At 38.6% G+C, this 24,780-nt stretch overlaps 1 protein-coding gene across 2 annotated transcripts in view; it reads right to left on the reverse strand.

Annotated features, from left to right (window-relative positions):
• Positions 1–24,780, reverse strand: part of ANAPC1 (anaphase promoting complex subunit 1) — a 100,380-nt gene that overhangs the window by 67,066 nt on the left and 8,534 nt on the right. For both annotated transcript variants that reach the window (XM_060117038.1, XM_060117037.1), the window contains exons 8-17: positions 23,096–23,241; positions 22,656–22,876; positions 21,732–21,941; positions 18,994–19,089; positions 10,963–11,053; positions 10,795–10,860; positions 7,322–7,456; positions 5,842–5,982; positions 5,217–5,277; positions 3,086–3,273 (exon numbers count right to left, since the gene is read on the reverse strand). In XM_060117038.1, coding sequence (XP_059973021.1) covers positions 3,086–3,273; positions 5,217–5,277; positions 5,842–5,982; positions 7,322–7,456; positions 10,795–10,860; positions 10,963–11,053; positions 18,994–19,089; positions 21,732–21,941; positions 22,656–22,876; positions 23,096–23,241 — 1,355 coding nt within the window. The remainder of the gene's footprint in view (positions 1–3,085; positions 3,274–5,216; positions 5,278–5,841; positions 5,983–7,321; positions 7,457–10,794; positions 10,861–10,962; positions 11,054–18,993; positions 19,090–21,731; positions 21,942–22,655; positions 22,877–23,095; positions 23,242–24,780) is intronic.

The raw sequence follows: 24,780 nt of genomic DNA on the forward strand, positions 1-24,780 counted from the left end.
TAATCAACCATAACCTTATAAATAGCAATAGCTATTTTCCTATGCTATAAAAACTTACATATTTATCAATTAATCTCATTCATCTGAAAGTTGATTTCTATATAAAAACTAAACATAGATAGCAATAATTTTTAAAGCTAAATGTTTAAATATAAAACCACACAAAGTACTTTTTTAAACTGAATAAAGTAATTTTAAAAACTGATCAAGAGAACAGCTTTTCTTGTGAAGCATTTAACTAAAACACAGCCCAACTTACACACAATATTATCAAAAAACAAAAATAATGAGCAAAATCAAAGCAACAGATGAAATGATAGCTATCTTACCTAAAACTTCAACCAAATATACCGTGCGTGTGTGCACGTGTGCACACACACACATAGTCTTAAGTCCCACAGTCAGAAAGAATGTCCCAGCTATGGTTATCAGATTCATTAAGACCTGGAGTTATGGGAAAGGACAGTGGCGATTGTCTGATACAGATACCTCTTTGTGACATATATGGATCTGTCTTATTTTCATTATTTTAATATGTCACAGGTTAGCCAATCCTGTTATATAATTCTGTGGATCCCTGACCTTGATCTATCACAACCTGGATATAAAATATTCATTTATCTGCCTTCCCCTAGGACAGTCAATTCCATGAGAGGAAACATCTGTCTTCCCTAATGCGTATCTGAAAAGCCTGGCTTCATGCCTGGCCCACATCAGGAACTCAATATCTGTCTAATGAAAATATGAGCATCCCAAAGGACAGAAGAGTTAACCCTAGATGTAACCACTCACAGAATGTAAGAACCAAAAAGCAACATCTGGCCCAGTCCTCTCATTTAACTCATTCGTAAATTAAGGAAGGCCCAAAGAAATGCCAAAATCACAGAGCTAGTCATTGGCAGAAATTCGGTACTCTACCCTCCACTTTATTACTTAAATGAAAACAAAAAAGAGATATATCTGGACAAAGCAAAATAAAAACCATTTGCCACTGAAGACCATTTCATCCTGAGCTCTGACGGTGAGGACAGAAGACAGCAGGGTTTAGCTACGCAGTCCTACAGATAAATGTCAGAGCTGACTTCCTCGTTCCTTCCTTTAGGGCTATCGTGCAATAAGTAAATCAAAGAATCATGTTCTTCTTTACGAAAGAAAAAAACTGTGGGTGCTCAGTCCTAACCACAGCATGGAAACACGAGGGGGCACTGGCTCTCTGCTAGAGAATGGGGCACAGTGATCTGTATTCCTCAACAAGTTCCACAGGACAGAAACATACAAAAACTACAAGAAGCTGACGTGGACTTATTCATATTGTAGAAATCCTTGGTTTCTATAAGGCTCAATTTTTTCATATTTAATAAAGAATGGAAAAATCTGGAATGAAGTAGCATTCATGCAATTGTTTGGAATAAGAAAATTGTCCCTATTTTCCCAGGAAAATTTTTCCCAAGGAAATGGCAGAGGGCGATTCTTTCATATGATGCAACAGACACAAAATGTTGAAAATAATACTTCATTCAGGTGGAAAAGGGCGTTCATTCAACAAATGTTCACTAAGCACCCATCTATGCCAGGCACTATTGTAGGTCCTAGAGACAGAGCAGTGAACAAAACCAAACAAAAATCCCTGCCCACACAGAATTTACCTTCCTGTGGGAGGAGAAGAGACACACAAACAAAATAAATAAAATATACAGCATATTATATATAATTAGTGCTAAGAGAAAAAAAGGTAAAGGGGATAATAAGGGGGGCATGGAGCATAGGTACAATTCTACACAGAATGGACAGGGCAGGCTGTACTGAGGTGACATCTGGAAAAGGCCTCAGCTTGTCTTGTCTGAGGGAAGTAATTTTCTCCAGGGTTAACAGCAAGTGCAAAGACCCTGAGGCAGGAACACGCTTGGTGTGTTCAGGGGAAACAATGGAAACCAGTGTGGTGGGGACAGTGTGAGCAAGGCAGGGATGAGTAAGCAGTAAAACCAGACGTGAGAGAAGGTGGGTCACGTGCTGTCTTGCAGGCCTTTGGCTTTTACTGAGTAGGATGGGAAGGCACTGGAGGGTTCTGAGCAGAGGAGTGACTTGATCTGACTTTATTGGACAGGATTACTCTGGTTGCTAGGTGGAGAGGAGAATGAAACAGGTAAGCCATGAAATGCGAGTCAAAAAATAAAAACTATAGGGGGCTTCCCTGGTGGCGCAGTGGTTGAGACTCCGCCTGCCGATGCAGTGGACACGGGTTCGTGCCCCGGTCCGGGAAGATCCCACATGCCACGGAGCGGCTAGGCCCATGAGCCATGGCTGCTGAGCCTGCGCGTCCGGAGCCTGTGCTCCGCAACGGGAGAGGCCACAACAGTGAGAGGCCCGCGTACCACAAAAAAAAAAAAGTCATGTACCACAATGTTCTATTTACAATAGCCAGGACATGGAAACAACCTAAGTGTCCATCAACAGATGAATGGATAAAGAAGATGTGGCACATATATACAGTGGAATATCACTCAGCCATAAAAAGAAATGAAATTGAATTATTTGTAGTGAGGTGGATGGACCTAGAGTCTGTCATACAGAGTGAAGTAAGTCAGAAAGAGAAAAACAAATACCGTATGGTAACACATATATACAGAATCTAAAAAAAAAAAAAAAAAAAATGGTCATGAAGAACCTAGGGGCAAGATGGGAATAAAGACACAGACCTACTAGAGAATGGACTTGAGGATATGGACTTGAGGATATGGGGAGGGGGAAGTATAAGCTGGGACAAAGTGAGAGAGTGGCATGGACATATATACACTACCAAATGTAAAATAGATAGCTAGTGAGAAGCAGCCGCATAGCACAGGGAGATCAGCTCGGTGCTTTGTGACCACCCAGAGGGGTGGGATAGGGAGGGTAGGAGGGAGGGAGACACAAGAGGGAAGAGATATGGGGATATATGTATAACTGATTCACTTTGTTATAAAGGAGAAACTAACACACCATTGTAAAGCAATTATACTCCAATAAAGATGTTAAAAAAATTATGCGAACATTACATTGATAACTACAGAATATCTCAGGAGGAAAAACAATTATCTGTACTTACATTCCTTGTCCATGCTAAGCGGTCTGTGTTATAACCCATCATGTTCATGAGACAAGTCACAAATAAGTTCCACTCTGAGTGATAACTGGGTCCTCCTGGAGCACTGTGGACACTGTACCACTTGACAAGCATCTGAACAGCTACTTCTTTTGGCAGGATAAATTTAATTGCTTGCAAACAAGTTTGTACTGTTAAAAGCAAAGATTAATTTTAGTATGCTTCCTATGCATGCATTTCTTTTCCCCTTCTACTAAGAACATTTTTTAATTAGTACTATATAAAGGCCAAGTACTATGAAAAAAGAACTGCCATTAAAGAGCCAATGGGACGCAAATCTGACCTAGCCAATCAACTGACACTGAATTTAACAGGGCTTGCGAGAGATCTCAGGGCAGCTTTCTGATCATTAATTTTGGATCAGAAATAGAGTAACCAAAGAGCTGAGATTACCTCAGACAGAAGTGATTGACATCCATGGCCCTGACAGTTATTAATAGCTCCCCATTTCACTCTCAAAAATGTCCTAGTTTGGACAATAAATTAAAGGCCATTCTAACGAAAACACACAATTTCTACATTAATAAATTCATATGAAATATTGCTTCAATACTTCAGTAAATATGTAATAATCAATATACACCTCCTCAAATAGCAATGCTTACCTAGCATTAAAATATGTTCTGAATGATTGAACATTCTGGTTAACCAAAGCTTTATAACTTTTCATTATTTCTGACAGCATTGTTTCTAAAATGTTTTACATGCTCTCTGATCAATCAATATCATGTAAACTATAACTTTCCTAATGACTCAGTATCATTAGTATGACTATCACTTACAGTGCTACACTGTCATACAGTGACCTCCTCAGGGTGGCAAGGGCTACTGCTATAAAGAGGCCTGGGTCTGCTTTTAGTAGGAAATGGCCCCAAACTGCAATGTTTTCCTATCCTCCCATAATCTCTTTAGAGGATTCTTTTCTTCCCTTCCCACTGACACTGTCACCAGGCCCATCCTCAGCAGCATATGCTCTTTCTCATCAATTTGCTACGTGTGTGCATATACAGCAAAGGTTGGAATCAAATGAAACCAATGTTAGAAAACCTAATAATCAAGTTTGTCATGACTGAATCCAAAATAAGTGTAAACCAGATACTGCCTGAGGGGCTGAGGAAAGCTTTATAAGTACAAAAACTTACGTGCATGAACTATGTGGCTTCTATTTGCTCGTGAGAGAGTAAGATTTTTTTTTAAATTAACCTGTTATTTGTTTTTATGTACTTTGGTTAGGCTTATACATCTTGAGATCACTGGCTAAATACCTTTCAGAAAAGCAAGCCATCTCCATATGAACTCAGAATATCATTTACTACACCAATGAAAGATACTTCCTAAAACGCAAAAGTCATTCTAGCCCACTTAGCAAATTCCAGAATTCACACAATCTGCCAACGCTCTGCTCTGGCAGTTAGGCTTTGAAACTAATAGATGTCCTGAATTTTCTTATATCATACAAGCATTCTTTTCTTAATTTACATTTGTTGGCAAATCTTTTCAACTCCACAGTTTTCTTTACTATTCTATGTTCAGAAATATTTTTCACCTAGTACTTTCCAAATTGCATTTCAATAATAATTCAAGCAGACTCCAATTTTATCAAAATACTCCTGAGTGTATTTTTACTATAATGTTGTTTTATTCAGTTAAAGGCAAGTATGTTAATTTTCAATGTATCTAACAATTGAGAGATATATTTTTGGATTAAAAACCATCAATATGCCAAAAACTATTTTAGTTGCTTGGGCTTCCTTGTTTTTGAGATTTTCTTGCAACAGGCGTGTCCATACACTGTAATCTCACTGCATGGCTTCTTTTTCATAAGAAATCTCACAGAAGCAGAACTAGCACACAGTTCCCGGGTTCCCCCAGCCTTAGAGCACACGTGGACAGACAGAGCAAAGTGCCCTCCAGCTCTTTTTTAAAGCTTCTCAGCACAGTAGAAAACTCCATCTCACGGCTTCAAAAAGAGCAAAATTTTTTAACCCAATTATTCATGTAAATCAGCAATTACTCCAAATCTTTTAAATAAAACTAAGAACACACAAAAGTGAGGTTTGATTCTTAATCATACCTAACTCAGAGGTGGCAATTTCAGGAATAGTGATCCTAACCATGGAGCCATTACTCAGTTCCTAGGGAAAAGAATGGAAACAAATAAGAGCAAGTAAATAGAATCTGTGCATTCTAAGTCTCTGAATGTCTTAAAAATAGCTGATGCTTCACAAGACTGTCTGTCCAACAAAAATGCAATAAAATAAATGAAAAACAAGCAATATTTTTCAAACAGAATTGAATACTTCGAAGTTTTAGAAACAATAAATGTACTTATTTGTAAAACATTTACAAAAATTCTTGTCTTTAACAAAGTGTCTAATTTTCATATAGACACTTGAGTCACCATCACCAAAAATAAGAGGCTCACTTTTAACAGACAAAAACCATGCCCACATAAAATTCAACTGATTGAACAAGCTTTGTTTTCAACAAATTTTTTAAGAATACATGAACTTCAGAAAAGTTGGGCAGAACTACTTTAAAGTAAAATAGGGCAAAAAAATGACGCATTACAAGAGATTTTAAAAATCACAAGAAACGTTTCCATTTTTCACAAAATTCTGCATTCTGACAAACTTTAAATAACAGTCACAATTCTTGGAAAGTTGCCTAACCTTTTAAAAATAAATATGCATACTTACTAGCGTTACCCTGTTATGGACAGGGTCTCTTATAGAATGAATGTAAGTTCCAAGCTGTTGGAAAGTATAATCCTCATTATAGAGAGAATCATGAAGCTTTGAAGAATCCCTTAGTTCTGGAACTGGGGACAAGAGAACAGCCTGTAAAGAGTCATAAATACAACACATGTGAAGCATGTTTTGAGAAATTAAGGTTAAAGAAACTATATATCTTTTTTGCATATGGTCTAGCAATTGTACATAATGATTTAAAACCATTCTGCTCTAATCATGTCTAAGTACCTTGTAGCAGACCAAGGTCCTCACCAAAGCAACTAGAAAAAGTCGATAAAAATAGCACATCTGATGGACAGCACTACAAAGCTGTGGAGACTACCTGGACTTGAGGGACCAAGATCAGGAGAGAAAGAAAGGAATCGGAAGGAGGTGGCCCCAGAGTCTTACAGCACTTGGGATCTAATTGGTCTATCTGCAATCCCAAGATAAACCTATTTAAAACGCAAATCCTAACATTCTTAACTCCATGCTCAAAAACCTATAATGCCCTGGAGACTGCATTCGGAATAAAAACCTTTTCATCCTTTCTTTTTCAAGAGCATGTTAGGAAGACAGTGTAAATCCTAGCTCTACCATTTATTAGCTGTATGTCGGCAGACCAGTAACCTCCTTGTACCTCTCTATGTGCCCATTTGTAAAACAAGGATTCATATTTTCCTAATAAAGCTGTTTTAAGGGATTAAATGAGTTAATACATATAAAACACTCAGAACAGTGCCTAGTACACAGAGAGCACTAGAAAACAGGTTATTATTATCCCACCCCCTGCCCTGCCTCACCCAAGAGACTACGTGTACTTTTATAAGCGTTCATTCATTCCACAGACTTCTTGAGTCTTCACTTGTATGCTGGGAGATGGAGATACAACTATGTGTTAAAATGTTCCGCACTGTCCTGACTCCATGCCCACACCCATGCAATTCCGCTTACCCCAAACCTCCCTTCCATCTACAGACATCGACTTACCCTCCAGGTCCAAACCAAGGTAGACACGTCTCTAGAAGAGGAGCCTCTGATTCCACCACATCATCCCATCAGAATGTATCTTCCTATCAGTGAATCTCCTATGGTACTTTCTGTTCCTCTTAAGTCTTAATAGTCTACCTATCTTAAATTATAATCTCTTAAAACAGACTGTACATCTGTTCCACCCAAGTAAATTGTAAGATCCCTAGTTGAAAAAGAATGCATCACTTTCCTCACTGCAGCACCTTCAAAAAGTACCTTACACATCAGAAGGGAAGTCAATGTATGTTTACTGAATCATTTGTGTTTGAAAATAGACACATTCTACAAGCATTAGCCAAACTTCCAATTCTGTCATCGTTAAAACAGAAAAAAGTTAACCATGGGAAGAACTAGTATTTGACCAAACTTCTTTAAAACACTATTAATTTTTGACAATACCCACTCCCTGTCTTACCTCATCCAGGGATCCAAGCAGCTTACTCAGAGGGTTAGGGGTACTAACGCCGTCAAGTGGGGTGCTGGGCCGAGGCATCGTGTTTGACATTGTCAGGGAGGGAGCTGGCAGCCCAGGAATAAAAACCTTTCCCACCTTTGAGTGATAAAAAAAATGTGGAAAAAATTAGCTTTAATGTTTTTGTTGTTGTTGTTGTTGTTGTTGTTTGGGCCACGCCACATGGTTTATATAGGATTTTAGTTCCCCGACCAGGGATTGAACCCTGCAGTGGAAGTTCAGAGTCCTAACTCCTGGACCACCAGGGAATTTCCTACTGTATCATGTTCTTAAATGAAACGTTAAGGCATGTAAGCATATATTTCTTTAAATATTTCAAAGTCTATGATCACCAAACACGACTAAGACATAGAGAATTAAAATTTTAATAATGTATCAAATTCTACCAACCAACTATGAATATCTTGGCATAGATTCTTAATCTGATTCCTTCTTTTCATAACTAAGGACTTCTCTGGGGGCAGAAAACAGGGGGAATGTTAATGTAGTTAAGACACTATACAAAATTCAAGTATACTAGGCATTGTTCTACCTCATTGGTGGTAAAGGCAGCAGAGACACTAAGCTTTCAGAGACTAGAGAGAAAGACACCAATGACTTCTTGGGAGGCAAAAACTTTAGGCTGAAGCGATCGATACTCAAGAAACCAAATCCAACCTAATTCAAACTGTGCTCTCTAGCTCACAATCTGTCTTCTGTCATAAACTTTCAAATACTTCTTCCTCAAAAAAAAATTTACATAAACTCTTCACTGACCTTAAAAGAATGAGCCAGCAATTCCATGCTAACCACTCCTTCCTTTTAGCTACCCACAGGGTTCTCAGGAAAAACACAACAGAAATTCACACCCACACAGGCTGAAAACTCTTGATAGGACTAAAAGGAGATACTCAGAACTAAAGTGGAATTTTGACAATATACATAGTTATGTCAATAGACTACCCGAAAGCTAACAGAATTACAGAAGTTGCCCAAATAAAATCCTTAGGATGAAAAAACAAAAATGACAGGAGAACTAGTATATATATAAAGTTTTTAAAAAGCCATCAGAGACCACCCCCCTCCAGTTCATAAAAATATGCAATAAGCACAGTCCCTGCTATTCCTCCCACTAATTACCACCACAACAAAATCTGCATGAAATGTATGGTGCAACTAGCAGAAGACTCTAAGAGGTGAGGAAAGAAGACTGACTGGCTAGGGCCCTGAGAACCAGGAATGGACTATGAATTCCCTAGCTTTTGTTGTGGTTTCTCCAACTCCCTACATAACCAGGCCTTGGGCTCTCGAGAGGCCTGCAACCCAGAAATGCCCACAGGCACACACCAAAAGAGAGCCCATGAAAACCTCGCTCTTTTGGCCAAAACTTGGTCAGGAAGAGAGACTAAGCAGGGCAGAAACACTTTCGTCCCACCTGCCCCACTTCAGGCAAACACACGGAAAAAGCCACAGCCCTCGGTGCCCGCCCCATCAGGAGCTGTGTTTGGAGACTCTGGGCGGGGTCCTGTCATCCCACCTGCAAGGACTAGGTGGCGCCCTGCCCCGGCACAGAGGCGAGGCCTATCTTACAGCCCAGCCATGCAGTAACCAGGGGGCATCGCCTCCCCTCATCAGGCACTGCAGCTGCAGACGCTGCGGGCAGAGCCCTGCTCTCGTTCCCACGAGGCAGCCCCTCTCCACCTCCCCACCATGTGCAGCAACTGTCAAGGGGGAAGGGCCTGGCTTTCATCCTCCCTCTGTAATAAAAAGCAGCCTACCTCTTCCCTCCCTCTTCCAGAGACTGTGGGTGGAGCACTCTATTCCATCCCCACCCTGCAATAACATAGCAGCAACCCCTCGCTGTCCCAACTAGGGAGTGAGGGGAGGAATGGAGAGGAAGGAAATAGAGAAAAGGACTTTCTAAATACGTGTATGAAATCCTGGTGTGTCTTTTAGGATTAAAAAACAAAAATGACAGAACAACTAGTATATATAAAGTTTTTGTGAAACTGACCAACAATGAGTGACCCATGTGTGAAACTGACCAACAATGACACAGTAAAAGATCTGAGAACTAAACACTGATCTATAACACCATTCGGTTCTCAAACTGGCCTCTAGGTAACGTGGAAGTTGAGGCAGACCACAATCTCATTATGGGAGCAGACAGGAAAAAAGACCCCATCAGGAAAGGAATAGCTAGAAAACTTTTAGACAATGACCAACCTACTCCAGACAAACACGATACGAAAATACTACACCCCAGCCCTCGGCCCTGTGAGCAAAGGCCAGGTGGGAGCCTGGACTTCCACTATCACCTGGCTGTAATGAGGCACCAATTTGGGAAAAACAAAAACAAAAAGCTAACAGTACTTTGGGTTAGCAAGAATGTAAAGAGACTTCGAGAGCTCTCATACACTGTTGGAGGCACGGAGTACAACCTTGCAACCTTGATGCAACCTACACTTTGGAGAACAATGCGGCACCATGCGGCTAAGTTGAATATGCATATATTCTAAAGGCTAGGAGATATATATTTTTAAAAAACTTTTTAAGCATTGTTTATTAGAGGAAACAGCAAAACAACCCTAGTGGCTGGTAAAGTTCTGGTATAATCATACAATGGAAAACTAGGTAACAGTGCATAAGTCAACAACAGCTACACGTCAACACAAATAAATCTAAAAATAATATAATGTTGAGCAAAATAAGTCAGAGAAGAGTATGTGGTATGTTTCCTTTATATGAAAATCCAAAAACAAGGAAAACTAAACAATTTACTCGTCAGTGATACATACATAACTGCAAAAGCTAGTAATAAAAACAAGGGACTGATTTATTCCAAGTAAGGATCTCTGGGGGATGAGGATACAGTGAGGAAACAAAATCCAAGAGACTGTAAATATATGGCAACATCCTATTTCTTAACCTGGGTAGTGCTTATATGAATGTTCGCTTCATTATCCTTCAAACTGTGTGTATTTAAATTTCATAATTTAAATTTGTAAAATTTACATTATTCTGTATGTAAAGTTCACAACTGTTTAAAAAGACACAGACAACATATATATTATACATTTAATACAATGAAACTTTACTAAAACTTTGAGACTTAAGAAAGCTACCCATACATCAATTTCAAAACTATATTCTTTATAAAATGTCAATTAACTTTCTTCTTTTTTTTAAAATCATCTATATTCATTAAAGTTTCCCCCTGTTTTCATAGTGCCAATCCATCTAATGACAGTGATCCTAGACCTTCAAATAAGGCCCCACCTAAATTGAAGGCTTCACTGTCAACTCTTACAAGAATCTTCTGCCAAATTCTATAGACAGGAGGTAACAAATTTTAAATATCAAACTAAAGTAACATTAAAAAATAATAATTAAGGAAGTAGTCCTACTAAAAGCATGAGATACTATTTATTACTTACCCGAACCACTCCTGTGTACAGCACCAGGTTTCCACTGCCTTCCAGGACCAGCATAGTGTCTATCTTCTAAAAAAAAAAAAAAAAAAAGGCAAAACTTTTCTTTTCCGATCTGTGCAAATTATAAAGCACAACGACTTTCAACTTCTCAAGAAATGTGCCTGCATTTACCTCCACTGGAGCTGCATCCTTTGCCTGTATGTTGGTGACGGAGCCAAAGATGAGCTGGGTTTTATCATTACTCTCTTGAAACTTTACACATCTAAATATTCAAATTAAAAAAGAAATACACTATTGATATATGCAACAACCTGTACTGATCTCAAGGGTATTATACTAACTGTAAAAAAGCAATTTCAAAGGTTACTTACTGTATGATTCCATTTATAAAACATTTTCAAATGACAAAATTATAGAGATGGAGAACAGATTAGTGGTTGCCAGGGATTGGGGACTGTGGTAGATGGGTGTGGTGTATGTGACTCTAAAGTGGGTAGCATGAGGGAGATCTGTGAGGTGATAAAGAAGTTCTGAATCTTGACTGGGATGTTTGCACAAATCTACACGTGATAAAATTTCATGGAATCATATACACACACAAATGAGTACACGCAAAACTGAAGAAGTTTGAATGAGGCCCATTGACTGTACTGATGTCAATTTCCTTGTTTTAACAATGCACTATAGATAGATATGTAAGATGTTACCTCTGGGGGAAAAAGTGCAGGCTACACAGGACCTCTACTACTTTACAACATCCTGTGATCTATAATAATTTCAAAATTAAAGGTCAATAAATTGGTAAACATATAAATACACATTTTACCTAAGAAGATAAATGAATGGCTAATAAGCACGAGAAGATGCTCAACATCATAAGTCATTAGGGAAATGCAAATTAAAAGCACTTCAGGAGCTTCCCTGGTGGCACAGTGGTTAAGAATCCACCTGCCAATGCAGGGGACACAGGTTCAATCCCTGGTCCAGGAAGATCCCACATGCCCCGAAGCAACTAAGCCCGTGTGCCACAACAGCTGAGTCTGCACTCTACAGCCCGCGTGCCACAACTACTGAAAACCACGTGTCTAGAGCCTGTGCCCTGCAACAAGAGAAGCCACCACAATGAGAAGCCCGTGCACCGCAAGAAGAGCAGCCCCCCCACTCGCCACAACTACAGAAAGCCCACATGCAGCAACGAACACTCAATGCAGCCAATAAATAAATAAATAAATAAATAAAATTTTTTAAAAAACACTTCACACCCGCCAGAAAGGCTATAATCAAAGAAAATAACAATATCAAATCTTGTCAGAAGGAACCAAGATGGCTGAGTAGAAGGACGTGCTCTCACTCCCTCTTGCGAGAAAACCAGAATCACAAATAGCTGCTGGACAATCATCGACAGGAAGACACTGGAACTCACCAAAAAGATACCCCACATCCAAAGACAAAGGAGAAGCCACAGTGAGAGGGTAGGAGGGGCGCAATCAGTAAAATCAAATCCCGTAACTGCTGGGTGGGTGACTCACAAACAGGAGAACACTTATACCACAGAAGTTCACCCACTGGAGTGAAGGTTCTGAGCCCCACGTCAGGCTTCCCAACCTAGGGGTCTGGCGACGAGAGGTGGAGTTCCTAGAGAATCGAACTTTGAAGCCTAGTGGGATTTGATTTCAGGACTTGGACAGGACTGAGAGAAACAGAGGCTCCACTCTTGGAGGGCACACACAAAGTAGTGTGCACATCGGGAACCAGGGGAAGGAGCAGTGACCCCAGGGGAGACTGAACCAGACCTACCTGCTAGCGTTGGAGGGTCTCCTGCAGATGCAGGGGGTGGCTGGAGCTCACCGTGGGGACAAGGACACTGGCGGCAGAAGTTCTGGGAGGTACTCCTTGGCGTGAGCCCTCCCAGAGTCCGTCATTAGCCCCACCAAAGAGCGCAGGTAGGCTCCAGTGTTGGGTTGCCTCAGGCCAAACAACCAACAGGAAGAGAACCCAGGCCCACCCATCAGCAGTCCAGTGAATTAAAGTTTTACTGAGCTCTGCCCACCAGAGCAACAGTCAGCTCTACCCACCACCAGTCGCTCCCAGTCAGGAAACTTACACAAGCCTCTTAGATAGCCTCATCCACCAGAGGGCAGATAGCAGAAGCAAAAAGAACTACAATCCTGCAGGCTGTGGAACAAAAACCACATTCACAGAAAGACAGACAAAATGAAAAGGTAGAGGACTATGTACCGGATGAAGGAACAAGATAAAACCCCAGAAAAACAACTAAATGCAGTGGAGATAGGCAACCTTCCAAAAAAAAAGAATTCAGAATGATGATAGTGAAAATGATCCAGGACCTCAGAAGCAGAATGGAGGCAAAGATCTAGAAGATGCAAGAAATGTTTAACAAAGACCTGGAAGAATTAAAGAACAAACAAACAGAGATGAACAATACAATAACTGAAATAAAAACTACACTAGAAGGAATCAATAGCAGAATAACTGAGGCAGAAGAACGGATAAGTGACCTGGAAGACGGAATGGTGGAATTCAGTGCTGAAGAACAGAATAAAGAAAAAAGAATGAAAAGAAATGAAGACAGCCTAAGAGACCTCTGGGACAACATTAAACACAACAACATTCGCATTATAGGCATCTCAGAAGGAGAAGAGAGACAGAAAGGACCAGAGAAAATATTTGAAGAGGTTATAGTCGAAAACTTCCCTCACATGGGGAAGGAAATAGGCACCCAAGTCCAGGAAGCACAGTGAGTCCCATACAGGATAAACCCAAGGAGAAACACACCAACACACACAGTAATCAAATTGGCAAAAATAAAAGGTAAAGAAAAATTATTGAAAGTGGCAAGGGAAAAACGACAAATAATGCACAAGGGAACTCCCATAAGGTTAACAGCTGATCTCTCAGCAGAAACTATACAAGCCAGAAGGAAGTGGCATGATACAGTGAAAGTGATGAAAGGGAAGAACCTGCAACCAAGACGACTCTACCCAGCAAGGATCTCATTCAGATTTGATGGAAAAATCAAAAGCTTTACAGACAAGCAAAAGCTAAGAGAATTCAGCACCACCAAACCAGCTCTACAACAAATGCTAAAGGAACTTCTCTAAGGGGGAAACACAAGAGAAGAAAAGGACCTACAAAAACAAACCCAAAACAATTAAGAAAATGGTCATAGAAACATACATATCGATAATTACCTTAAACTTGAATGGATTAAATGCTCCAACCAAAAGACACAGGCTTGCTGAATGGATACAAAAACAAGATCCATATATATGCTGTCTACAAGAGACCCACTTCAGACCTAGGGACACATACAGACTGAAAGTGAGGGGATGGAAAAAGATATTCCATGCAAATGGAAATTAAAAGAAAGCTGGAGTAGCAATACTCATATCACATAAAACAGACTTTATTTTTTTATTTTTTTGGCAGTACACGGGCCTCTCACTGTTGTGGCCTCTCCCGTTGCAGAGCACAGGCTCCAGACACGCAGGTTCAGTGGCCATGGCTCACGGGCCCAGCCGCTCCACGGCATGTGGGATCTTCCCGGACCGGGGCACGAACCCGTGTCCCCTGCATTGGCAGGCGGACTCTCAACCACTGCACCACCAGGGAAGCCCCAAAACAGACTTTAAAATAAAGAATGTTACAAGAGACAAGGAAGGACACTACATAATGATCAAGGGATCAATCCAAGAAGAAGATAATAACAATTATAAATATATATGCACCCAACATAGGAGCACCTCAATACATAAGGTATCTGCTAACAGCTATAAAAGAGGAAATCGACAGTAACACAATAATAGTGGGGAACTTTAACACCTCACTTACACCAATGGACAAATCAACCAAAATGAAAATAAGTAAGGAAACAGAAGCTTTAAATGACACAACAGACCAGATAGATTTAATTGATATTTATAGGACATTCCATCCAAAAACAGCAGATTACATTTTCTTCTCAAGTGCGCACGGAACATTCTCCAGGATACATCACATCTTGGGTCACAAATCAAGCTTCAGTAAATTTAAGAAAATTGAAATCATATCAAGCATCTTTTCTGACCACAACGCGATGAGATTAGAAATGAATTACAGGGAAAAAATGTAAAAAACAAAAACACATGGAGGATAAATAACACATTACTAAATAACCAAGAGATCACTGAAGAAATCGAAGAGGAAATCAAAAAATAACTAGAGACAAATGACAATGAAAACACGATGATCCAAAACCTATGGGTTGCAGCAAAAGCAATTCTAAGAGGGAAGTTTATAGCTATGCAAACCTCAAGAAACAAGAAAAATCTCAAATAAACAATCTAACCTTACGCCTAAAGGAACTAGAGAAAGAAGAACAAACAAAACCCAAAATTAGCAGAAGGAAAGAAATCATAAATATCAGAGCAGAAATAAATGAAATAGAAACAAAGGAAACAATAGCAAACATCAATAAAACTAAAAGCTGGTTCTTGGAGAAGATAAACATAACTGATAAACCATTAGCCAGATTCATCAAGAAAAAGAGGGAGAAGACTCAAATCAGTAAAATTAGAAATGAAAAAGGAGAAGTTACAACAGACACTGCAGAAATACAAAGCATCCTAAGAGACTACTACAAGCAACTCTATGCCAATAAAATGGTCAACCTGGAAGAAATGGACAAATTCTTAGAAAGATATAATTTTCCAAGACTGAAACAGGAAGAAACAGAATATATGAACAGACCAATCACAAGTAATGAAATTGAAACTGTGATTAAACATCTTCCAACAAACAAAAGTCCAGGACCAGATGGCTTCACAGGTGATTCTATCAAACACTTAAAGAAGAGCTAACATGATCCTTCTCAAACTCTTCCAAAAAATTGCAGAGGAAGGAACACTACCAAACTCATTCTATGAGGCCACCATCACACTGATACCAAAACCAGACAAACATACTACAAAAAAAGAAAATTACAGACCAATATCACTGATGAATATAGAGGCAAAAATCCTCAACAAGATACTAGCAAACAGAATCCAAAAACACATTAAAAGGATCATACACCATGATCAAGTGGGATTTATCCTAGGGATGCAAGGATTCTTCAATATATGCAAATCAATCAATGTGATACACCATATTAACAAATTGAAGAATAAAAACCATATGATCATCTCAATAGATGCAGAAAAAGCTTCTGACAAAATTCAACACCTACTTATGATTAAAAACTCTCCAGAAAGTGGGCATAGAGGGAACCTACCTCAACATAATAAAGGCCATATATGACAAACCCACAGCAAACATCATTCTCAATGCTGAAAAACTGAAAACATTTCCTCTAAGATCAGGAACAAGACAATGTTGCCCACTCTCACCACTATTACTCAACATAGTTTTGGAAGCTTTAGCAACAGCAATCAGAGAAGAAAAAGAAATAAAAGGAATCCAAATCGGAAAAGAACAAGTAAAACTGACACTGTTTGCAGATGACATGATACTGTACATAAAGAATCCTGAAGATGCTACTAGAAAACTACTAGAGTTAATCAATGAATTTGGTAAAGTAGCAGGATACAAAATTAATGCACAGAAATCTCTTGCATTCCTATACACTGATGATGAAAAATCTGAAAGAGAAAGTAAGGAAACACTCCCATTACCACTGCAACAAAAACAATAAAATACCTAGGAATAAACCTACCTAGGGAGACCAAAGACCTGTATGCAGAAAACTATAAGACACTGATGAAATTAAAGATGATACCAACAGATGGAGAGATATACCATGTTCTTGGATTGGAAGGATCAATATTGTGAAAATGACTAAACTACCCAAAGCAATCTACAGGTTCAATGCAATCTCTATCAAATTACCAATGGCATTTTTGACAGAACTAGAACAAAAAAATCTTAAAATTTGTATGGAGACACAAAAGACCCTGAATAGCCAAAGCAGTCTTGAGGGAAAAAAAACAGAGCGGGAGAAATCAGACTCCCTAACTTCAGACTATACTACAAAGCTACAGTAATCAAGACAATATGGTACTGGCACAAAAACAGAAACATAGATCAATGGAACAAGATAGAAAGCCCACAGATAAACCCACACACCTACGGTCAACTAATTTATGACAAAGGAGGCAAGGATATACAATGGAGAAAAGACAGTCTCTTCAATAACTGTTGCTGGGAAAACTGGACAGCTACATGTAAAAGAATGAAATTAGAACACTCCCTAACACCATACACAAAAATAAACTCAAAATGGATTCAAGACCTAAATGTAAGACTGGACACTATGAAACTCTTAGAGGAAAACATAGGAAGAACACTCTTTGACATAAATCACAGCAAGATCTTTTTTTGATCCACCTCCTAGAGTAATGGAAATAAAGACAAAAATAAACAAATGGGACCTAATGAAACTTAAAAGCTTTTGCACAGCAAAGAAAACCATAAACAAGATGAAAAGACAACCCCCAGAATGGGAGAAAATATTTGCAAACAAATCAACGGACAAAGGATTAATCTTCAAAATATATAAACAGCTCATGCAACTCAATATTAAAGAAACAAACAACCCAATCCAAAAATGGGCAGAAGACCTAAATAGACATTTCTCCAAAGAAGACATACAGATGGCCAAGAGGCACATGAAAGGCTGCTCAACATCACTAATTATTAGAGAAATGCAAATCAAAACTACAATGAGGTATCACCTCACACCAGTTAGAATGGGCATCATCAGAAAATCTACACACAACAAATGCTGGAGAGGGTGTGGAGGAAAGGGAACCCTCTTGCACTGTTGGTGGGAATGTAAATTGATACAGCCACTATGGAGAACAGTATGGAGGTTCCTTAAAAAACTAAAAATAGAATTACCATATGATCCAGCAATCCCACTACTGGGCATATACCCAGAGAAAACCATAATTCAGAAAGACACATGCCCCCCAGTGTTCATTGCAGCACTATTTACAATAGCCAGGTCATGGAAGTGACCTAAATGCCCATGGACAGACAAATGAATAAAGAAGTTGTGGTACATATATACAATGGAATTGTTACTCAGCCATAAAAAGTAATGAAATTGGGTCATTTGTTGAGACGTGGATGGATCTAGAGACTATCATACAGAGTGAAGTAAGTCAGAAAGAGAAAAACAAATATTGTATATTAACGCATGTATGTGGAACCTAGAAAAATGGTACAGATGTACCGGTTTGCAGTGCAGAATTTGAGACACAGATGTAGAGAACAAATGTATGGACACCAAGCGGGAAAGCCACAGGGGTGTGGGGATGGTCGTGTGATGAACTGGGTGATTGGGATTGACATGTATACACTGATGCGTAAAAAATTGATGACTAATAATAACCTGCTGCATAAAAAAATAAATAAAATAATATTCAAAAATTAAAATCAGAAATCTTGTCAAGGATGAAGAAATTGGAACACTCAAACATTACTGGTGGGAATGTAAAATGGTACAGCTTATTTGGAAGACAAATTTAGCAATTTCTTTAAAAGTTTATTACAATGAATTTATCATTTGATCCATTCCTAGTTATCTACCTATCTATCTACATGAAATCATGTATGTCCACACAAAGGCTTTGGCTCCAATTTTCATAGTGCCATAATTCACAATGGTCAAAAAAGTGGAAACAAACCAAATGCCCATCAACTAATGACTAGATAAACAAAATGTGGTATATTTATACAATACTACACAGCAAGAGGAATAAAATATTTATACATGTTACAACATGGTAGGCCCTAAGAAACATGCTAAATGAAAGAAGGCGGACACAAAAAAACTATATATTGTATGATTCTATTTACATAAAATATCCAGAAAAGGCAAATCTGCAGAGGCAGAAAGCCTATATACTGGTTGCCTGAGGTTGGGAATGGGAACAGAGACTGAATGCAAGTCAAGCACAAGAGATCTTTTTAAAGTGATAGAAATTTTTAAAACTGGATTGTGGTGATGCTGCATAACTGTAAATTTACTAAAAATCATTAAACTATACACTTAAAACATGTTAATTTTATGGTATGTAAATTATTTCAATAAAGCTACTTAAGCCAAAAAAAAAAAAAAGAGAGAGAGAGAGAGAGAAAAAGAAAAAATAGTCCTAAGTTTATTTATACCAAATCAGTGAGATACATAAATGCACTTACCGTAACTGGAGCTGGGACTCTACTAAAAAGCACAAGAACTTCTGCCCACATAGGTCAGATGTAATAAAGACTTTTGAGGCCTGTGAATTTTTCTCCCTGTAACAGATACATTAAGAAAGAAACTGTTGGCACTCGCTTAAAAATCTATCATAGTAATTATTAAAAGTCTTTGAAAATATTCTACAGGAAATACTACTTGGGCCAAGCAATAAACTTGAAGACACAAAAGCACTTCTAGGGGCTTCCCTGGTGGCGCAGTGGTTGAGAGTCCGCCTGCCGATGCAGGGGACACAGGTTCGTGCCCCGATCCCGGAAGATCCCACATGCCGCGGAGCGGCTGGGCCCGCGAGCCATGGCCGCGGAGCCTGTGTGTCTGGAGCCTGTGCTCCGCAACGGGAGAGGCCACAGCAGTGAGAGGCCCGCATACAGCAAAAAAAAAAAAAAAAAAAAAGCACTTCTAAGAATTGAACTTCATGATCTCTAAGATTCCTTTCAGCTCTTTGACTCTGAGTCCACTACACAGCTTTTTTGGGGAAAAATTACAATAAATGTAATCATTACCAACAGACTTTTTAATTCCACATCATGCAAGCTGCCTACTGCTAAAGTAATGCAAACTTGAAGAGATCTTAGACCTCTTACAGGGTCTAAAGGGTCAGGCGTTTGATAACATGACCTCTCCAATCTATCCTCTCTCTCAGATTAGGCTCCACTTCATCCCTTTTTTTTTAACCCATACTCAAAAATTCTCTATTCTCAAAAATTTCTTTGTAATTCTGTACATTAAGGATCTGCAATATATCCAACTTAGCAATAAGGTATTTAAAGACAAATGATTTTTAAATACAGGGAATTTTTATTCTATATATAAGGAATTTTTATTTTATAAGGAATTTTTATTTTATATATATAAAAATAGAACATACTTCAACACTGTACTCACATCTTTCCTTTCCTCCAACTGCCTATCCCTGACCGGCCAGCCTAAGAACATGCGCTTGTCTTTCTACTTGGATGTGGATAGCTTAAGGTCGTAGAGCCAGCTGTATTTTCAGTGCTTTCCCTGCTCTGGGTATATAGTCTTTTCATAGCCTACTCTCTCATATTAAGATGAGTCTCTAAATACAAAGATGGACTAAATATTAGGTTATATAAAGGACTTACTGTTAATTTGGCTGGGTGTAAAAATGGTAGCATGGTTAGGTAAGAAAATGTCCTTACTTTTTAGAGAAACACACTTAGGTATTTAAGGGCAAAAATGAAGGCTAATTTTCTCTAACATAGTTCAGGAAAAACAAAACTCTCCCTTGACCCTGAGATTCCCTCAGCTCGTTTTGTATCCTCATTCCCATTCAAAGGCAAACTCCTTGGACAGTCTGTATATCTATGTTCACCTCCTCGGTCCCCATTTACGTTTTCCACCCCCTTCCACTCCACCCTAGACCCCCACCCCCAGGTACTCTGGCCAAGGTCACCAGTGACCTTGCCATCCAGGTACTGCCTCTCTGAGCTCACCAGCACCTGGCAACATTGGCACCTTCTTCTCAAAAGCCGCTTTTCCTGTGTTCCATGACATGTCCTGCTGCTTCCCCCACCTGACCTCTCTTGCTCTGTCTCTCTGCAGCGGCTTTAGCTCTTTTCACCCCTCCCAAATCTTAAGTTTCCAAGACTTTAGTCACTAGCCCTCTTCTGATTCTACACAGCCTGGTTTTAACTATTCGGAGGTCACAGACTCTGAGACTCGAATGAATGTTAAACCCTCTCCTAAAGAAAAGGCCTATACACCACACATACCCATGATGACTATCTTTGATTCGAGGGTTACCAGAACCCCTGCAACTGCAAGCCCATCCACAGGCCCTCCTGGAACCCAACCTCTACACACTCTGTAAACTCCAATCCATCTGTCTTGCCTCAATCACCACTGATAGGTGACTGCTCTGACCCCTGAGTTTATGACCCACATATAAAGCACCTTCTTACAGCTCTCATCAAACAGAACAGCCCAAAAGGCCATCTCTCTCCACCTCCTCTTTCGCAGCCCTTTCCCCTCCTCCTGCACAAACAAATGGAGGGTATTTTTAATTCCCTGAACAAACCACACATTCACACTTGTGCACTTTTCTTCTGATCCCCTCTAACTACTGTGTACTGCCCCGCTTACCCACCCAGGAAATACCTAGTCATCTTTCCAAAGCCCTACCAGCAGATGAGCAGTGCCACCATCCTCCAGCTGTCTCTTTCTGAGGACAGGGACAGCAACTTATTTGCTGATAAACCATAGCCACTGGCACACACACTGGCATTGACTGAATGAATGATTAAAGAGAACATAAAAGGAGGAAGGTCACAAGCAACAGAGGTCTGAGTTGTGTTTCCCAGAAAAACAGCTGATACTCAACTAACATAAAGACAAAACTTAAGAAAAATGTTATAAATTCCCAAGTTTCCTAATCTACAGAAGTTAGTTGTCTCTCCCTAAAACATCAAACACCTCAAATCTGAGAGATTACTAAGTTACGCAAGAAATAGCAAATGACAAAAGAATATTTTTATGATCACCTTAATATCACTAACATCCTCTACTGAAACTGAGGTAGCCTTTAATACATATCTCTATGTATTTTAGAAATATTAATAACTGCTTATACTCAAAGGAAGCTTTACACAAAATGCCAAGTATTTTCTAAAACCTTTAGTATCATTTTTCTTTGAATATAAAAATATATACTCCAAACCTTATATTAGTAATCGTTTCTGTCCATAAATGGTCCATACAAAGTTCAGGAACAATTGGCTCTGTTTCCGGTGCAAGAAAGGAGCCGTTAGAATTACTATTTGGAGAATGAGAAATACTGTGTCTCTTTGGAGATTGATTATGGCTTGAAAGGTTGAACCTTTGCACCCCTGAAAAAGAGTGCACTCCTAAGGCTGGAGAATGAGCACGACTGCAAAATAAAGAGAAAAGAGTGCACCACAATTAACAACGCAAGCTGATATAACACACTTTCTAATAAAGCTTTCCAAATTCTATGTACGGAGAGTATTCATACCATAAACCCAGTCAGAAATACAATTTTTTTAAAAAGGAGTAGCTACTTAAACGTTTGTCAACATGCTTTATTATATTCTAAAGATTTAGAATTCCTGTTAGAATTCTTTTTTTTTAACTGAAAATCAGTTCATTTTCTGCCTCAGAAAATCAATTATTTATATCAATATTATTCAAAAAAGTTTAAACTATGTTCCTATACATTCAAACATATACACACCAACAAAACTATGTCCCTATTGCACCAGACAGATATTAACAAAAACAAAAGAAAAGCTAATGCAAATTAAGACAAAAGAAAGGAGTACCAAAAAAATTTCTGTAATGAATATTCACAAACTGCTACCACTTAGTGGTAAAAATGAGGCACTCTTACAACAAGCACTGGCAGTTTCTAAATATGGCTCAGTGAAAAAGTAACACAGTAGGCCTGGAAGTCTTAGGAAAAATAGCACAACTGGAATAATGCTGTTTTCTCTAAAAGATACTCAGGATCTGTCAACAGAAATTTTAAATCCTTCAAATCACAAAAGAAAGTTTTAAAAGAAGGTATCTTTTTCTTGGGATGTCTTGTTTAAAGCAAGGAAATGCTTCCACACTTAATTCCCACCTGAGAGCTGCCATGTTGGAAATGGAAGGTGAGCGGGAGTGTAGGCTGGGCGAGGAGGTTGAGCGACTCTGGCTGTGGATGGAGGAGTAGTTCTGGAAGGGGGAAGCCACGGGGGAGTCTCCCCTGGAGAGGCTTCTGAGGTGTGCTGTGAGCGAGCTGCTGGTGGCCACATTCTGTGGGGTGCCCCCCTGTTCAGAGAACTTTAAAACAACATTCTCTTCCTTAAGTCAAAATGAAAAGGGGGAGGGGGCAGAAAATAATCAGATTAAAAGGGCAATTTCCTTGTGAGAATGCAGGGTGGTTGCCAGTCATTAAAGATATAATATATCTTTTTACCTAAGGCACTCAACCTATTTCACAAGTGATTCTTCTAAAAACCTGCAAAGTTTTTAGTATTAACTATCCTTTTCTATTAAGAAGTGATCTGCCTTTACCCTTACCTCTGTTTTGACTCTCCGGAGAGCCCACACAGAATGCAAACCTTGAACGGTGTCATAGGTCATTACAACGGAGGGATCAGTGTTGAGAAAAACAATTTTCATGGCATGATCTACAACATATTGTACCCGTGATGAACCAAAAAGACCTTAAAGACAGAATAGAAATGATCAGGTATAGAACAATGGACTTTTACAAGACTGTTGTTTATGAAGTGACTTCTTGCAATTCCTAAAGATAAAGAGAAATCAAGGCAATTAACGCACAAAAATCTATTAATATATTATGTAATTAACCCTCAATTTTTAATAAATTTACTTTGGGCATCAATTCCTTTAAAATATATTAAAGATGAGAACGTTATGAGTTTTGATTTCACACACATGCAACTAAATGTTGAAGATTTGTGCTGACTAAACCATTAAATTCATCAGCCACAGGTAAAAGGTCCATGACTCATTTAATAACTGACTTATTCTTAAATTGCACTCAACCATTCGACCAAGTTTGACTTCCTTACTGGTTCTTTTCTTCTTTAAGAAATCTGTTCTCTACTATAACTATTCAAACAGTGTTGAACAGTACACTACTGTTTCTGCTTTTACTGGGTACACATGCAAAATAAGTTTTTTCCTAGTGAGTCCAGCTTTTACATCTACAGCACCATAAACTGGTTTCTATATCCTTATTTGAGGGTCTCTGAAATGCTCCCATCTCAGTTAAAATATTGAAAAATTTTAAAAGAATTATTTTATAAAAGGAGTACTTTATAAAGAAAGAAATAAAAATCATCCATAATTCCACTCAAAATAACCTCTACTAATATATTTGGGAGCACTCCTCTGAGTTTTTTTTTTCTTATACAGACATATTTTTTATGTTCTTACAAAATTAGGATGATATTGCAGTTAGTTTTGTACCTTACTTAACATTATGAATAAGCAATTCCTGACGTCATTAAATATTATTCAAAAACATGATCAATAATGGCTGCATACCATTCAATCACACACTCTGACATGTTTTTTTAGGTTGTTTGTAGTTGTTAACAGTATAATATAGAATTATCAATAAACTTTTTCTGTCAAAGGCCGAAGAGTAAATAGTTTAGGCTTTGCAGACATACTGACTCTGTAGCATAATATTTTTGTTTTCTACAACCTTTTAAAAAGGTAAAAACCACTCTTGGCTCTTAAGCCTTAGAAAAATAAACTGGAGTTAGCCCCCAGGCTGTAGTGTGCCAAGCCCTGATACAGAAGATAAAAACCTCAGTGGTATTTCAGAATATATACTTGGGATAAAGTCCTTAAAGTAAAGCTGGTCAAAGAATATAAATTTTTTTTTTAGCCTTCAAGTCCTCATTATTCATAATAGCCTATGTTTGGTCACATTTAAAATTTTAAAACAAGCATCTAGAAATACCTCTAGGAACTATTAAAAGTCTGAGTCCCAGAAAATCATGTTATTATGAGCAGGGAAAATGAAATATTAAAAATTTCCAAAGTAAAGATCTAAGGCCCTATATTTCTTTTTTCTAAAAAAAGGAAACGATTTTAGTTTATCTAAGCATTGTTCATTTACTTACTAATTACTAAGGAACAAAGTCCAGAGTCATCTACAGGTAAGTTAGAAAATGTATCAGTATTTCTGGTTGATGTATAGGCTCTATTTTTACTAAAAGAATAGC

Source organism: Mesoplodon densirostris, chromosome 14 (assembly GCF_025265405.1).
Source record: "Mesoplodon densirostris isolate mMesDen1 chromosome 14, mMesDen1 primary haplotype, whole genome shotgun sequence".
Lineage (NCBI taxonomy): Eukaryota > Metazoa > Chordata > Mammalia > Artiodactyla > Ziphiidae > Mesoplodon > Mesoplodon densirostris.